The 18,445-nt window shown below is 31.6% G+C and overlaps 1 protein-coding gene across 2 annotated transcripts; it reads right to left on the minus strand.

Moving 5' to 3' along the window:
• Positions 1–13,573: 13,573 nt before the first annotated feature.
• Positions 13,574–16,675, minus strand: LOC18037464 (F-box protein At5g03100). 2 transcript variants are annotated; one of them, XM_024180167.1, is made up of 4 exons: positions 16,237–16,675; positions 14,640–15,940; positions 14,340–14,534; positions 13,574–14,161 (listed from the first exon to the last, which is right to left on the minus strand). In XM_024180167.1, exons 2-4 carry the CDS (start codon positions 15,879–15,881, stop codon positions 13,931–13,933), a joined length of 1,668 nt encoding a protein of 555 aa, XP_024035935.1. In that variant the 5' UTR covers positions 15,882–15,940; positions 16,237–16,675; the 3' UTR covers positions 13,574–13,930. The 2 variants fall into 2 exon arrangements, with proteins under 2 accessions (XP_024035935.1, XP_006426492.1); XM_006426429.2 differs by having other exon boundaries at positions 14,640–15,906; positions 16,237–16,674.
• Between the last annotated feature and the right edge of the window lie 1,770 nt (positions 16,676–18,445).

Here is an 18,445-nt window from a genome sequence, read left to right on the forward strand (position 1 = left end):
AATTTTAAAAAGATATGGTAGCTTATTAAATAAGCTGCTTATGAAAAGTAACCCCCTAGCTGTTTTTAAAAGCTGCTAATAAAATGGAGAAAATCATTAAATAAGTTGCTTTTACAAAATTTACTAAACACTATTTTTATTGAAAATTATGAAATAAGCAGCTTATTAAATTTCAACCGTAATCCCAAACGGATCCTAATTTAAATTTAGAAAAATAATTGCCAATCCCCAAATAAAAATTCGAGTCAGTAACCTCTCAACAATTTACTGCAAGCTTCATAAAATTCCAGTCTCTGCCCATTGAGTGAAGCATATATTGTTAGTATAGCCGATGTTGTAGAATTGATGTTAATGTCACATGTTTCAGCCTTAGCAATTAATGTTGAAGGTGTTTGCTGTTGAATGAAAATTTACAAATATGAGATAGCTTCAATTTTTTTTTTTAATATAGCTTAAATTTTTTTTTTTTCAATTCAGTTAGCTTATTGCCTTGTTAAAGTTCTGGCCACTGAGAAAGTTATACAAATGAGATTGAAAAAAGGGGATCTCAAATCATATAATCATCAAATTAAAGGAATGAAAATGACTAACAATATAATTCAAAAAGGTATATATAGATTTGCCATCCAATTGACGCTTGCTATATCATCGTTCCTCGCATATTAGCCATAATTTTGAAATATTTAGGATAAATATCAAATTATTCCACTCATGAATTAACTATCTTCAAATTATCCCCTTATTTTTAAAAACCTAAATTTACTCCTCAAATCTTATTATTTCTCCATTAATTTTAATTGTTAAAAGGGTAAATTAGTATCTGTAAAATTTGAAACATTCAGTAATCGAAAGAAATCAAGCCTTTCTATATCTTCACTCTTTTATATTTATTATTAGATAAAATGACTAATGCCCCTGGCTTGTATTTTGGAGAACAAAGATACTTTAACATAAATTAAATTAATTTTAATTTAATTTCAAAAAATTAAAATTCTCAAAATTCATTTGTTAATGTTCATTCATCTTCATCTAGTAAAACTCACTTGCTTACTATTCATTTGTTCATTCATTCTCATCTAATAAAACTCACTCTCTTCTGTAAATAAATGCAGTACAATTGAAACATTCTCTCTCCCAAAATTTTTGTTGATAGATAATTTTAAATAAACTATTCGTAAATAAAAACTAAAGTAAAACTAAAATCCAATTAAAATCTGAGCAAGTTTTGCAATAACTCAATTAGTTTTGAAGTCAAAATTCCATATTTGAAAATACTCAGAATAGTTATCGATTATAGTTGCATATCATGGTCAAGAAAATTCTAAGAACTCAAAGGCCATGCATCCATGGCAGCGCGGCCATGGATACCAAACCCATGGCTGCTTGAAATCGTTTATTAACAAAAAACAATTGTTAAAAAAGAGATATTTTTATACTTTAACAGGTCAACGACAGTGAATCGTTATAGTTAACTATTTTTAGGATAATTTGAAATTTTCAAAAGTAGAGAGATAATACAAAGATAATCAATTCACATGTGGAGTAATCTGAAACTCACCCAATCATGTATATTGAATAGATGTATGGTTGAAATTTATATAACTTTTTGCATTTTATTTCTTCTGTTTTAAATATATATATATGAGAAATTTAATTATAACCTAGATTACTTACATGATTAGCGCATAACTATTTGCAAACTACCTACGTTATGCCCAAAATTTTGCAATATTAATTTTGATAGAAAATTGTCTGCAATAGGTATATATCAAATAGAAATAGACTACTCCATTGAAAATAGCTTTTGAATTATCTTGAAATTGAAAGGCCATTCATAGATTTAGTGCTCTTTTACTTTTGTTGTATTTAGAATTTGCCTACTTCTCTCAGGGATAGCTAATTTGCATCGGGGGTTTGGTACCCCAGTCCTTTGTCTTATAGTAAATGAGCCTTTGGATATAATCCCACGGCTGCAGAAGTGACACAAAGACAATTGGAGGTAACCGGAAAAAAAGGTAATGGGCCGGTAATGTAGAGGGGAAAGAAGAATTTGATAATGGGTCCAACCGTCCAAGGTAAGTTAAGAAGACGTGTATTGAAACAAACAGCAAACAGGTGGATGCAACTATTGGTTGAAAACAATTTGGCGGAAGCGTGCAACTCTGGGTTGAGCTAAGATGGAAGTGAAATTTTCGAAAAAAGTGACGGAAAATTTTTGGAAGAGACGAGGCAATGCATTGCGAAAGTAGGAAAGTAATTGGTGGGGAAAAAAGGGGAAAATTCCCTAACCCTGAGGTTTGAAGTAATAATTAATTTTAATTTTATCCATGTAGTTTAAATAGTAGGCCATGACATTCCCATAATAATAATAATAATAATAATAATAATAATAATATTATTATTATTATTATTATTATTATTATTATTATGACGATGATGATGATGATGGTGGTGATGATAAATTGTGTAATAAAAAAAATTAAAAAGAGTAAATCATCAACCAAGAAATGGAGGTTCTATTGAAATGACGGATAAATTAAAAGAGGAAAAAAGGATGAGAAAAATATCATCGACACTGTATTTTAACAAGTTTCTTTGACAATCCCTATTGATTATTGTAAGTAATAGAAACTATGAGTTGTTTAGTCCGTTACAAAATGAGCCCCAATTAAACTGTAATAATTAAAAAATTAATTAAATTATATGACATGTTATTCAGTAGTCCTTATTTGTTTCGGTAAAGAATTTAAAGTAATAAGTGTAAAATAAAAAATAATAATTTCAGTAGACAGAAACAATTGTGTTGTATATATGCATCAGTTTTTGATGAGTCTGTTCTATTGTAAATCCTAATTTGTTAAGTATAAAACATATAATTCTCCTAATATAGTAACAAACGGAAGGTCTCGTAGCCTGAATTAACCATTTTTCTCACTTTAAAACCACCAGCTAGGGGTGTTCAGAATCAAATTTGATCCGCTCAATCCGTCCAATCCGTAAAAATCTTATCCGTGAATTGGTGGATGGGATTGAATTGAAAATTTAAAAATCCACAATCAATGGATTGAATATGAATTTGTCTCTGTAAATCCGCAAAAATCCGTGAAATCGGGAAAAAGTATTTATTTAATTAAAAAAAGAAAACTCATAAATATAGCAATGCTACTTACTAATAAAAAAATAAATTAATTAAAGTATAGCTAAATTAACACAATATTATATCTTATTCGATAACAATATAAATAAAAAATAATAATTAAATAAGCAAATATAGCTTCGTAAACATTAAAAAGTATAAAGTAAAACAAAAATCCTAAGACAAACAAAACATTTTGGCATATAACACCAAATCTCTACCCCACCGCATGCACAAGCCATGAGTGTTTCACTTCAGCACTTGAGGTAAATAAGTTTAATTGCTTGCTTTCTTTTCATTCTCTTGAATTTTTTTAATTTTTTCATGTTACGTCAAAGCTCTCAAGTTTCAACATTTAAATTGATAATTTTAGTTAATGTTCATGTATTGATCTGAACAAATGAATTTTTTTTTTTTGTGTGTTGTAATTTGAAATTTTGAATGTATTATCATAACTTTATTTTTATTTAAATCTTGTTCAATTTTGAATTTAATTGAAAGTAAAATTATTTTTACATTAGATTTTTTAATTTAATAAATTAATTTTATATTATATTTTTTAAAATTTAATAACTTCGTAGATTGGATAACATAAAAAATTTTAATTTGCAAATCAATCCAGCAAATGGTGAATTGGATATGGATGGAGTCAAATTCGCATCTGATCCGTAGACATATGGATTAGATTGGATTTGGATTGAGTTTCATTAATCCGTGATTGGATTTGACAGAAAATTTATAATCCGCAAAATCGTAGATGAGATATTGATTGATGTCCAATCTATAAAATCCGATCCGCGAACACCCCTACCACCAGCACCAGATAGGTGGAGGAATAGGCATGGACCCCCATCGATAATCAAAGGTAAGTAAAAGATAAGCATCATGTGAAGGGGTACGTGGACCAACATATGCAAATTAAATGAACAAGAACATCCACTAAAGAACAAAGAGTAACGATATTTTTCGGCCAATGACAAGAATAAAGCCCTCACTCTCATCTAGTGACAACTGCCCCCCGGGGAAGTGATAAATAGTACCCACCAGATATCGAGATGTGATAGGAACAAAAGTCGACATCAATATGAAAATTATAATATTTTCAAAACAGTAAATATGTGTTTGGTAGTACCATTTTTAAAAGTTTTTGGGATCCCCTATCTTACATGCATGTAAGATAGAGTTTGCCTTTTTAAAAACAACTTTTACTAAATATTTAAGTCATACTTATAATTAAAGAATAATTGTTTAACTAATACATACACAAACATATCATAAATAATTTAAACAAAATAATTATAAAAAATTAAATGATAATAAAATTTAATTATTAACATTAATTGAAAACAGTTTCATATTATCTTTATTTTTATACTATAATTAAAATATTACAATATCTATGATTTAAACAAAATAATTATAAAAATTACGTGATGGGTATCATGCATTACCCAAGTAATCATGTTGCATGAAATTACAATTTTATCTCTTATACCATTCATCTCTACAATTTAGATTTTAAATCAAATCATTCATACAAAAGAATTAAAATAGAATAATAGTTTAATTTACAATATTCACTTTTAATCAATGAGGAATACAACAACAATCAGTTATTTACAAAATTAATTAATACAATGGAATCAACCCAATGAAAACATAGTGGCACAAGAGAAAAAAAAAGGACATCGGACAAACACGTATCTTAGTGAAAAGGTGATGACAAGAATCATTCATAAAAAATGATCTAACAGGAAGTGTTTCCTGTGCAATAAATAAATGGCTGAGATTGAATGTATTGCCACAAAAATTGCCATGAGCACATGCTTTCAGTTATGATGCCCTACATCTTGCAATCTCAAGGTCTAGAGTTTGGGACCATGCCCTTAATATTGCCTACTGTGATGGAAGGTCCTGTTTCAGTCTCACATCTCGTTGCAACTTCACGAAATTCATCCTTCTGATTCAAGGCATGAAATGGAAGATATAGTTTAGAAATTAAAACAGAATTATCATCGTCAACAAGGAAATGGGAGAATATATTGATCAATGATCGATCAGAGAACCACTGAAACTACATTTGGGATTCAGGTGCTTTGTCGAATGCAATAACTACCCATGAAGTGAGGATGGTTGATAGACATAAGCCATCAAGTAAAAAGTGCTTGTTCAACAAACAAGATGCAAAAACACAGCAGTTACAAACATAACATGAAGCCAACATCAAAACAAAATTGTGCAAAACACAGAGCTGAAAATAATATATGGTATATATGTATACATAAGTTCCCAATGTATTTCATATCCAATCACAACCATTTTGTTGTAATTTCAATGCATTCAGCAGAAATTAAAATGAAAAATGCAAATCATCAGATAATAACAAACTACATGTTCCTAGTGTATTATTTATACAGTAAACCTGTAAAACTTTTGCAAGTACCTCGAAAAGATAAACTTATAATCGTGAAGACATAATGAGAATCAATATTATCATCATCATGCGATCACTTTCTTAAAAAACTCAGGATATGCAAAACCCCTAGTTGTAAAAAAAAGATTAATTCAAATGAGTATCTGCCACTTAAATTAATCAAGCATGTTTGATAAAAGTCATTCTTTCTCTCCCCAACCAATTCTATTTCAACTTTCAGCTATTTATTTGCCATTGCACTATTTTTTACAATCATCATCCCTCATTCATCCAAATTCTTTGCAACCCAATTGAATTAATGCACTTCTCTCTTATTCTCAATAACAAGACTTTCCAAATTGTCATTGCCAATATGTTAATTGCTTCTCAGTATGATATAATAAAACAAACGAATCATATGAGCTAACAAACAAATACCAATTTCTTTAATGATGGCTTCACTGATATTGTAGGCAAAAAAATTCCAGCTATTCCAACTGCAAGACACAAACAGGAAAGCAAAAACCAAATCAAACATATTAACATTTTCTCCTGGACATTTGACACAAGATATTCATGCATCAACCAAATTACCTTTCAAAAGGTACACTAAACTCCAGAATAATCCAAAATCCCACTAAAACCAAAATTCTCATGCCACCAAGGTCACATGATATGCAAGTTTATCCTTTTGTAGGTATTAAGTTAAATCCTTGAAAATTGGAGCATGACAATTAAAAAAAAAAGAAAGCCCTTACCCCATTTGAGGTGTAGAAGCCAAGCCATTAGTGAGTTGAAGAGTTCCATAATTAGAAGTATAAAAATCTCGCCAAAAGATTTGCTGAACCCACGACTGTAACTTGCTTTCTCATAACTCTGCAACAAGACACCAACACCAAATCCAATATCCATAACAAGACACAGAACAAGACACATAACCAAAGCAAAAATTAAAGGTTTCTTCTTCATTGACAACATTACCATTTCCACTCTTATTATTTCTCTTACACTTTTTTTTTCTTATTCCTTAAGGCGCAGGGACAAGTAAAGCTTGGAAATATAAGAATAATGAAATAATATGCACAAGATAAATAATAATTACTCAAAATTTACCCAAATAGAATAATAATACCAGTGTAGAGTTGGCAACAATACCCGCGGGGCTCCAAACCCGCGGGGCCCCGCTTAATTTGGGGCGGGTATGGGGCCCCGAAAAACACTGAAAATAAATTTGGGTCTGTTTGGGGATGGGTCTAAAACCCCAAAATTTTTCGGGTTCGGGTTCGGGGATTTTTCCGGATCCCCTAACCCGACCCGAAAATAAAAACAAAAAAAAACTAATTTTTTCCCCCAAAAGAAACCCTAACAGCTCGTGAGCTGCCGTCGTCACTAACAGCCGGTCAGCCGCCACCGTTCGTCGTCACCTACCAACACTCAGCCGCACCTGTTGGTTCTCCTGCCGCAATGCTTTTGCCTTTTCTACTTTTCTTTCTTTGTTTATTTATTAACTGTCTCATTCAAGCTCTGGATACCACCACGAAGTCTGTGAACAACTTAACTGTCTTTTTTGGGTATGGGTCTTTGTGTGCTTTAAAATTTCTGGGCGTTTCAAAATTTCAAGTGAAGAGACGAATTAACAGTGCTGCTGTAGCTAAAACAGGACAGACCATAATGTTTGTAGTGTGTTTTGATGGTGAAGAAATTATGTAGGTCTACAGGTTATTTACTTAAACACTAGGATTTTGTAGAACCGAGGTGCTTGAAAAATACATCTGTAAACAAAAATCTGTCTCCTTCGTTCTAAGCTGTAGCAGCAACAGTAGTTTGAGCAAAAGTGTCGTTTGAGGGGATGGGGGGGATTTATTTGGTTTGAGGTTTTGGGATGCGTGGAGGGAAACAAAGTTGTGGGGTTTGTAATAATTGAGCAAATGGGTTCTGTTTATTTTTCTTGTAGTTTTCTATTTGGTAGTGAGTGAAGAGAGAAGTTCTACTGCCAATTTTCTTCTACATTCTTTTACAAAACTGTTGTAATAAGCTATCTGGGAAATACCATTTAATAATATAATCACTGTTATATTCACCAACATAAATAAATTAAGTTATAAAAATGAAATCATTAACCATTAAATATAACTAGAAATTATAGATGCTTAATTAGTAAATTATAGACGCTTAACCATTAAATATAATTTCTTAACTAGAAATTATAGATGCAAATAAAAATTAACTATTTTTATTAATTTTTTTTTTGTTTATGTTGTTATAGGTTAATGAAGAATCTTAGAATGTGCATCAATGGTGATGGCTACAAATTTATGTTGAAAATTTAAAATTATTTTGATTTTTCGTATAAAATTTGATCATTTGTAATTATGTCGAAGGCTTAGAATTATTATGTTTTTATTTATGTGGAGGTTGTTAAAATTTAATCACTTGTATTTTATTTTAATATGGAATTTAATCATTTGTAATTTTATTTCTAAATATGGAGGTTGTCAGATTTATTATTATTTAAAAAAAAATAAAATATTTAGAAATTATTATTTAAAAAATGGGGATCGGGTCCCCGCTTTAATCCCCGCTCAATTCGGGGATTTTCGGGGATATACCCAAACTATCCCCCATTACAATTTTTCGGGTATGGGGCGGGTTCGGGGATCATGATCCCCGCCCCGAACCCGCCCCATTGACATCCCTACACCAGTGAGCCAATGTCAATCCTCAACATATATGCTCAGATCTCGTTATAGGAGAAACCTGAGAGAGAGAGCGAGAGCAGCAGCAGCACCAGTCAAGACAGAGCAGAGACGCAGCAGTAGCAGCAGTAGCAGCAGCAGCACCACCACCACCACCAATTGAGATGGATCACAGACGCAGCAGTAGCAGCAACACCAGTTGATCCTCAACAGAGACGCCGTAGCAGCAGCAGCACCACCACCACCACCAGTCAAGAGAAGCAGAAGGACAACAACAGTCGATTTTGGTTAAAGATCGTGATGGAGAGAGAGAGTTGTGACGAAATGTGGTTGAAGAATTGTGACAGAGAGAGAGAGAGAGAAAGAGAGCTGTGAACTTCGATCGGGATGAGGAGATAAGGCTTGGGTTTTGTTTTGCGATTTCTTTCATGATTTAATTTGTGATACCGAACGGGCCCTTATCTTTTTCTTTTTCTTTTTCATTGTACTAGAACTATTCTTTCAACCAGTTACCCATTTTTCAATGGTTAAATCTCAGCCCTCAAATTCCTCTGTTGACTATCTAAAGGCGCATTTATTAAAAGACAATCGACTGGGGTACCAAACCCATGATGCAAAATAGTTGGACCCGCTTCTCTCATGAATGATCCACAGGATTAAGAAACACTCCTGAAAATGCTTTCCTTAAAGTGATCTTAACGCAATGAATATGGCAATATGAAAAGATGCAATTGAATTTGCAGTTAACAAAAAGCATGGTAGGATTCACTTAATAGCCTAAAATGGTAAGAATTAACAGCCACCGTGATTTATTTCTTCTAAAGCTTATGACAGATATCCTTCCAAATCTTGATTGCAAATCACAATGGCCTAATTAGTCTATTACAAATCATGAACAGGTCCACTTTAAGAAAAGGGTGTTTGATATTCTGAACCTAATCTTCCAAACAAACAAATAATAATGTCGAGCAAAGGTACCTAGCTGCAATTGTGTTCTTGTACAATGCACAATTATCCATTTTGCTGATTCTGGATTTGTTTGTTTCAATCTCATATTATTCAACATTTTGTGATAGTTCACTATTTTAAGTAAACTTGATTATCACATTGTTTCACTTTCTGTTACTTTTGTAGTTTGTCATGTCGTGTGAATACTATTAGCTAGTTAAAGGCCCTGCCATAGCGAGATGCACGAATTGAAATTCTGGCTCTGCATATGCGCTGTGAAAGCTACACGAGATTACCAACAAGTGCGTACATCAGCTAACAGGGGCTGTTATATCCTAACTAAGATTTAAGATTTGGGAATGCAGCTGCATTAAATATTTGTTGAGAGAGTTTTGTCGCCTTAGTGGTCCTACCCAGCTCGAATATAGATTTGGCGGGCACAATGTAATCTTCGATACCAGATGGTTTAATACAAAAAAAAAAAACTACACAATATTTGTTGGGTTGAGTGCCACAGCCTTGTGAACTAAATTACGGAAACTAGTGTAAAAAATTATTGCTTCTGCTCTCTGTTTAAACAAATTTGCCACTGGTAATCGATATGTTGTTGGTATTAATGCGAGTCTTTACTATTATTTAAGTTTTTGGATAAGTCCTCTTGACGTAGCTCAATTGGCAGTAAATATGCTTTGTTTAATGTATCCACGATAACCTTGAATTCAAGTAATAATATAAAGCTCAATGGCTGGTGTTTAGTGGGCGCTTTTTTTTTTAATTTAATGACTTAATTCCAATCAACTAAGTTATTAAGTTTTTTTTTTCAATTTAATGAAAATTTTTAATCATTAAGTTATTAAGCTATTTTTTTTTATCTTTTTGTTTAATCTAAAAAATCTTAATGATATCATTAAAAAATATTTCCAAAATATTCTTATCTAATTAATTAATTTTCATCCTTACCTAAATAAAATTTACTAATTAGTATTATTATTTGTTGTCAGGAGAAAACAAGAAAGCATGTACGTGAGTTGCATGACATAAGCAAGATGCTATGAAGATATGAGAATAAGCAGCATGATGTAAGTAAAATATCACGAAGATATGTGAGCAAGAAAGCATGCATGTGAGAAGCATAATATAAGCAAGCTGTCATAACAATATGAGAGCAAGAAGTGTGACATAAGTAAGATGTTATGATGTAGGAAGTTATTTTAGGTATTTTAAAATTCTAGAATTTTAATATTTTAGGACTTTCTATTTTTATCAAGATCAACTAAGGTATGATATTTAATTAACTTAGGAAACTATCTTTTGTTTCTATTATAATTGTGATTTAGTTCCTCTTTTTAAGTTAACTTAGGGAAGTGAGTTTACTCTATTATAAATAGAAAAGTCTTATTATTATTTTCAGCACTTCAAATTCAATTATTCAGTAAAACTCTCTTTTTATAATTTCTTTTGGAATTATCTATCAAAATCTCTCTTGTAGAGTCGTTTGGATTAGAGCATCATCTAATATCGCATTACGTGTTATTAAAAATCTCATTGATTCATTTGGATTAGAACGAGATCTAATTACGCTTCGATTAGAGCGTGACTTAATTGCGTTGGCTTGGTCCAATACTACAATGATATCTAGCATTTCTATCCAATCAATTCCGCTTCCACTGCACTCGCTCCATCATGTTATGAAGATGTGAGAGCAAGAAGCATGCATGTGAGTTACGTGACATAAATAAGATGTCATGAATATATGTGAACTGAAAGCTTGAGGTCATGAAGCCAAAGTCATCGCAGTTGCAAAGGAAGAATCCAGAACCCGCTATTTAAACCCAAAAGAAAAATTTAGAAGTTTCAGAAACCCAATTTAACAAGAAATAAATATAGATTTCGGATAAAACTCTAATTAACTTGTAAAAGTTGATTAGAACAAGAAGTTATCAATGACTTAGGGCACCTAAAATTATATTATAAATAGAGAGCTCTTCGTGCATATAAGACAGAGGCAAGAGTTAAGTCAGAAAAAAAAAAAGGAAAAACTTTTTTGTATTTTTCATTAAGGGCTAGTTTGGGAATGTTGTACCTTTTAAAATAATTGATTTTAACTGTGCTGTAGAAATAATCAGCTGTGAAGAGAATCAGTTAAGCGTTTGGTAAATTTTATTTTTATAAGTACTGTGAGTCTTGAAAGTAATTATAAATGTTGAGTTACTTTTACTGTTAAACTGCTGAGAAAAATAAATGACTAAAACGTACACGATGCATGATAAAATTTACTTATACATATAAAAACATGTACATATAATATTTTTAATTGTGTATTATAGAATTTTTATTAAAAATAGAATTTATAATATATTGATTTTATTTTTTATTTTTATCTTAAAATACTCGATAATTAAATTTATAATATAGTAAAACAAATTTAATAATAATTCAACCAACAAATTGAAATTATTAAATTTATATTGATAAATTATAATAAAAATTTATTCAAATATTGATTTTGTTTCTAATTTGAATAAAGATAAAAAATAATTTTGGGTTTAAGTAATAATTTTAAGGATATTTATGGAATTAAATTAAGGGATAAAATTAATTCTCAAAATTAGAATCTAAAAGCTAATTCTTCCTTACTTTTCAGAATTAGTTGTAGGATGGGTTAATTTTGATTTGATGAAAGTAGTTTTGATTTTTTTTTTATCAAACACTAAAATTAGTTTTTAAATTTTCAAAATCACTTTTAAGCTTTCTAAAATTAATCCTAAACAGACCCTAAATGGTGAAAGTTGCTCTTTTTATTCCCATGAACATAGGCTAAGCACTGAACTATGTAAATTCTCTATGTTTTATTTTTTTACATCGTCTTGTTTGTGTAATTTTTCAATTGACCAAAAATCAGCGCTGACATTATCTATCTCTATAACCTGTGATAATACAGTGGTAAAACTAGTATTAAGTTAATTTCAATCAACTAAAGTTATTAAGTCCTCCTTTTTTCAACTTAATGAAAATTTGTAGTTATTAATCATTAAGTTATTAAGAAAACTTTCTTAAGCTTTTGTTTAATCTAAAAAGTCTAAATGATGTCATTAAAAGATATTTTCTAAAACATGTGTAACTAATTAATTTTTATCCTTACCTAGTATTATTACCCATCTTAATAAATTGTGATAATATAGTAGTAAGACTACTATTATTTTCTTCAAATTTACATTATTTTGTCTAAAAACATCATAAACTAGAACAAAATTGATTAACATATATTGTATTCAATTAAACATGAATTATGTTATGATAATATATTATTTTATTTATATTCTTTGAGATATTTATTGTTTGTTTAACATTTATAATTTACAAGGGCACACATATACAAATACTAATTTTCATATTTTTTAAGTTAAAAAAATTTAATACTTATTTCTAACGATTCAAATAAAAGAATCATTATACATTCAATTTTTTTTTTTAAATTCAGACTAATTTAAATTTTAAAAAAAATAATTGATATCCCCATCCAAATTATATATATATAGAGTCTGTCACCTCTCAACAAAACCAATCATGCTCACACGGCACAAGATGGAGTTGTATAATTGTAGCTCTCTTCTTATCATACGTTTAAACACTGTCAATTTTAATTCATTCGTACTCCTCTTTTGTTTTCAAATGAATGTATATCTTGCAAAGAGCTGAATATAGCATCTCTAATTATGAATAACCCCATGCAAGCTAGCTCACAACAGAAAATTAGAAACTTATTATACAAATTACTCATATAATTAACAAAAAGAAAAATGTACTTATATACAGGACACTACAACAAAATCAGTTTTTATTCCGGATGTCCTAATTAAAATTTGAAACAAAATCTTCGTTCATAAAGCTTTTTTTTTTTTTGGTTGGCTTTTAGCAGTTATTTATGTCAAGATCGCTTTAGATCAAAATTTTAACAAAATATGAGCGTTTGAATGAGACACCTTTTACACCATAAGAAATAAGTCTAAATAACATATGCCAGCAACACAAACTAATTTACACCATCATTGTTGTCCCAAATACCTTCCTTTCTACTTAAAAAGATGCTAATGCTAAATCTGCAACTTTGCAAGATTCATTTTCATAACAGCATGAACCAAGAAGTTTAGTAAGACTCCAAAACTGTACAACAAACTTGGTGATCACAAGCTTCCTTAATTCTTATTAACAAACTCATTAACGAATGTGACTGAACAATAATTTTTTAGCCCTGTGATCACGCCAACAACTTTAAACCTTAGAATATGCATCTCATCATAGTATCTGCACTACCTAACTTTTGAAACTTGCATCAGATAGCCATCATTATATTAAGCCACCAAAAAATTTCACATCATCTAGTTTCTACCACCACCTATCTTTTATAAGAAGTTCATGTAACCATATAGTCACCAAAATAATCTGCACTACCTAATTTTTGAAACTTGTATCATCAAAACACTTTTTCCAAAAAATCGAGAGAACCTCCCATCGGCTAAATGAAAAACTTAATTTGAGTTTCATTCTGCTCCGAAGAACAAAAAGTCCAAAGAAAAACTTTATTTGACCTTTTTGTTATTCAATAAATAAAAATGACAAACAATGTCTTCAACTAACAAACATAAAAGAAGCTGTCCTGGCACCGTATTACCCGACTCCTTATTAATCAATCCAAAATAAAAATACAAGAGCCATAGGGGCTAGCCAGACGCAAGGCTAGAGTTCAACACTCCATGCCAAGCTAGTGTCCAAATCTGCAAGCCAATCTATCTTCTCCCAAATGTCCTCACCGTTAAAAATGTACCTTTTGACGTTGTTTACACAATTAGATGTATACTCAACCACAACTTGCTCTATGCACTGCCGCCAGCATGAGATGGGACGGGATTTGCAGCATTGAGCAATCCCTCCTTCATATACTGCCTGCTTCTTATAAGAAAACTCAAACTGAAACAAAAGGACAAGGCACTTATAAGAAAAGCAGCGTTTGTTACAAGCACGCAAAACAAAGGCATAAACGTAAAATGGACCAACTTAAGTACCAGCATTACATGTGTATCATAATCACATAATTCTCACAATATAAACCAAGAACTAATTCAGACCAATGCAAAATATTCAGTACCTTAAAAGAGAACCAGTTCAAGTAAAATGATTTGATTGTAACAGTCCTTAAATGAGGTGAAATCCAGAGCAAACCATCGATAGTGTTTTTAATTGCGACTCGCACACGGGTTCCAGTTATTACAAAGTCCAGGTTGTTGTAACCATAGAATGGGGAAGATCGGATTTGCCTCAAGTCTTCTGGAATATCCGCATTCTGCACAAAAGAATTTGAATAATATATAAGAAATAAAAAAGTATGTAAAATAGTAAACAGCTCGATATTTAAATGTATACATATAGAATGCAAGAAGTGACATACCTCACCCTCGTAACTTTCCAAATTCACCGCTTTGGAAACATTATGGAACATTGCAAGGAGTCCAATATACTCAGAATACCAGTCAATGTCGCTGTTATTCTTGTCGAAACTGAGATGAGTTTCCAACAAAGTCATAGCACCTATAGAGAAGGATACCACATCACCTTCATATCTGAAAATACTTAAATTAGGAGCCTCAATCTTGACTTCAATCAACCCTGCACATTCAAAGATCTTCAGCGTCTTAAGACTGAGACTTGAAATCTTAATACTCTTCAACTTGTCACAACCAACCAAATTCAAATTCTCGAGGAATGGAAAGTTAGGAATTTGGCTACAAAGCCACTCATCCTTCAGAGAAAGCAGGCGCAGAGTTAAAAATTTAATATTCTTACAGGAGGCTACATTGATATCGCATGGTAAGCTTAATTGAATGCTAACTGTCTTCACATTCAGAGCTTGGATAGAAAGCCATAGAACTTCCAGACAGTTAAGGACCTTGAATTCATTGAGTTTGGTAAGACCTGATAGATCTAGAGTATTAAAGCCAAGGCAGTTAACCAGACTTAGATGTTCAATCAAAGGACAGCCATCAACTAGGCTCTCAAGGACTTGATCGGCAGCATAAACGCTTGTGAGACATAATTTTTTCAAAGAAGATAACTTCACACTTCTCAGAGACTGCAGCTTACAACAACTTAAGGCTAACACTTGTATTGATTTTGAGCATAAAACCTCTTGAGGCAAATTGTAGCAGCGCTTGTTATGAGCGTCAACTGAAGGCATTCCTGGTCTAGTATCAACAACACGTGCACTAGTATGAAATGGAAGTGCGAGTTTCAGCTCTTTGACATCACTTTCTAATGCAGAGAAGATACACCGGTCTACAAATGGTCCGAGTTCTTTTACCCGTAATTCATACAAGTCAAGTGTGAACTTGTCTAACCTTATCATCTCCCTGCGGCGGGTGCGCAGAGTTCCCTCTACATAATTTAATGCCCTGCTTAACTTCTCATCTCCAAGTTGAGCTTCAATTTTGTTGTTGCAAGAAACCGAAGGAACTTGATTAAAGAAAGTTTTATCAAATTCCAAAATTGGGAATGTACGCCAGGCATGTTCCCATGCTTGCGACAAAACAGTTGTTTGAACTACTTGTTTAAATGAGAGGAATGACAAAATACAATGCAGTATTGGTTCCGGCAAATTAGATATCCTGTCCATGCTGCTAAGCACCTCCTCCATAATAACAATATCATCACCAGATTCCCTGAATCAGTAGCAACATCTTCCTTCTAAGTATGCTAATTAAATTGAGACAACGGAGTACTAATAATAATAAGAATATTGGCTGGATTCTATCAATTTAATTCAATGTAATAAAGAAAATAAATAATCCTAACAAAAACTATTTTGAATTGAACATGTTTAATTTCTTTTTTGTACGAGAAGAGACACTGAAACTTTCACTTTCACCGGAAAAAGAAAAATCAGCCTAAAACAGAACTGAATTATTTATAAAAGAAAAGAAAGGAAAAGAAAAGAAAAGAAAAAGAGACACGTTAACACAGAACCAATATGGATGAGGATGATAAAATACCTATTCATCCGATCGATCAATCGTGACAGTCCAACAGCGACAGCGACGGCAACCGAAACAGCAGAACTGTCAAGAAAGGATTGATCTGCTTTAACTATGTTTTGTATAGGCTTAATTTTGAGGATTCCGAATCCAAAACAGACAAAGTCACAACAGCAAAATTATGTAGCCTCAGTCTGCTCCGTGTATATATATTTTGAAAATTCCAAATCCAAATCGGACACGTCCTTCTGCTTCTCCTAACGCGAATCGGACATGCGGCTAGTCGCTACGCAACAGTAATTAAGCTTTTTGGAGATAAAGAGTGGTTTCGTTTCCATCTATTTTATGTACTTCCATCTGTTAGTTGAAGAACTAGTTTGTTACAAAGTACGCAAATCTAACCCTGACAACTTCGGATGACGCAATCTTTTGTCATCAAATAGGCTTTTGAGTCTTGACTCTTGACACCCCCTTTAAATTTCCGAACTGCTTAAATAATCGAGGTAATTTATGAATAATGATAAATATTTTAAAAATTTTATCCCAAAGAAATTCAAGTAAATATTTAAATATTATTATTCCTTGAAAAAAAATTTAACACTATCTTATTTCATAATTTGTATTATTCTTTAAATTTTAATTAAAGATATGTTTTTTATTGATGCGAGATTCTGATTACCCTCTCGACCACGACCAGCATCTCTGCTCAATCAACTCGACCACGATCAGGATCTCTTCTCGTATGACTTCTTCCCCAAAAATTCCTGCGTACACATAAATAAGTTAGAGCACGCCGGTTGTTTTTTCGGCGTAAACCCTCCGACGCTCAAGTCAGAAATGAAGGTTTTGTGTTCCTGGGAACGTTAGCCACTAATCTTATGGCTAATTTTTGGTATCGATTACTCGATGCTCTCTTTATCTCAGTTTCAATGTCAAAAATCTTAACCCTTTTATTTTTGTTGACTACCTTTTTATAAGCTTCTCCTGAATTCAAACCTTCCCTCCATTCACGCCTGTTATCCTCCCACCTCTCAAAAGTGGATGCTCCGTTTCTGTAATCGTGGGTGGTTGCATGACCTTCGTGCCTTGATTCTCGGATTAGAGAGCACGTCTCGCCAACTGTCGTTGACCGGGTCTCCTCGCCTCAACCCTTAGCAGGAATGGCTTTATACTTCTAACAGGAGACCGGCCTCGCGGATGGCGTATTCGTGGATGAGCAGAATATTCCTACTCATGTTCCCCTGCTACCAGACTCTTACAAGATATACCTATTCGTGGAACCCTGCTACCAGAAGTCTGCTAAACCCGGCTGGTCTCGTTGAAGCACATCCCCAAACATTCTTGAGAAAAGTACAAAAATTTAAAGTAATGGAGATAAAAATTATATATTAAGAAAAAATAATTTAAGATTTTAATATTTTAATATATTTTATAAATAAAAATTTTAGCATATAATTTTGTATTACATAGGTTAATTTTAATATATACATTTTTATTTTATAAATTAAATAAATAAAATTTAGAAGAGATGATATAAAAATTTTAAGGGTGAGGCTATCATAAGTCTTGACAGTTAATTTCGGACAGTTTGACTCAATAAAATATTCAATTAACCCAATTTCTCGTGACTCCCATCAAACAAAGATTTAAATTTATAGTTTTCCTTTAAACTCCCATTTTAATTGCTAAAAATATCCTCTTTATATCTATTTTCTTCGTCAATCTCAATGAACACAAGAGTTTCGCATGATTATATCCTTTCCAAAATAATTGCTTACCCGTAAACTTAATAAATGATCCTTAAAAGATTATTACTTTGGTAATTAATATAAATTTAATCATTAGAAAGTCTTGTACTGTAGAAAGGTCCTCAATTTTGACTTGGTATTATGCAAATAGACTTTTTGAGTTTCGTGCAAAAATTAATTCAATACCACCCTTTTGCAATCAAAATGTTAATTTGGTACAAGTTTTTTAGTAGATTCTTGCACTCCTCCAAAATTATCTTAAAATCTCTCTTTTAATTATACTTACCTTCATTTTAATAATATTCTTTTTTTTAATAAATAAACACTCTTTTCATTTTAAATTGTTTAAACTCTTTACAAACTCAAAACACTAGCTTTTCCAAAATATAATTAATCAATATGAATAAATAAGAAAAAAAAGAAGAAAAGATTGGATTTTTTTTTTCAGCATGACATAAATTCCAATAACAAACTCATGT

The sequence above is a fragment of the Citrus clementina genome, unplaced genomic scaffold, assembly GCF_000493195.1.
Source record: "Citrus clementina cultivar Clemenules unplaced genomic scaffold, Citrus_clementina_v1.0 scaffold_7, whole genome shotgun sequence".
In the NCBI taxonomy this organism is placed as follows: domain Eukaryota; kingdom Viridiplantae; phylum Streptophyta; class Magnoliopsida; order Sapindales; family Rutaceae; genus Citrus; species Citrus x clementina.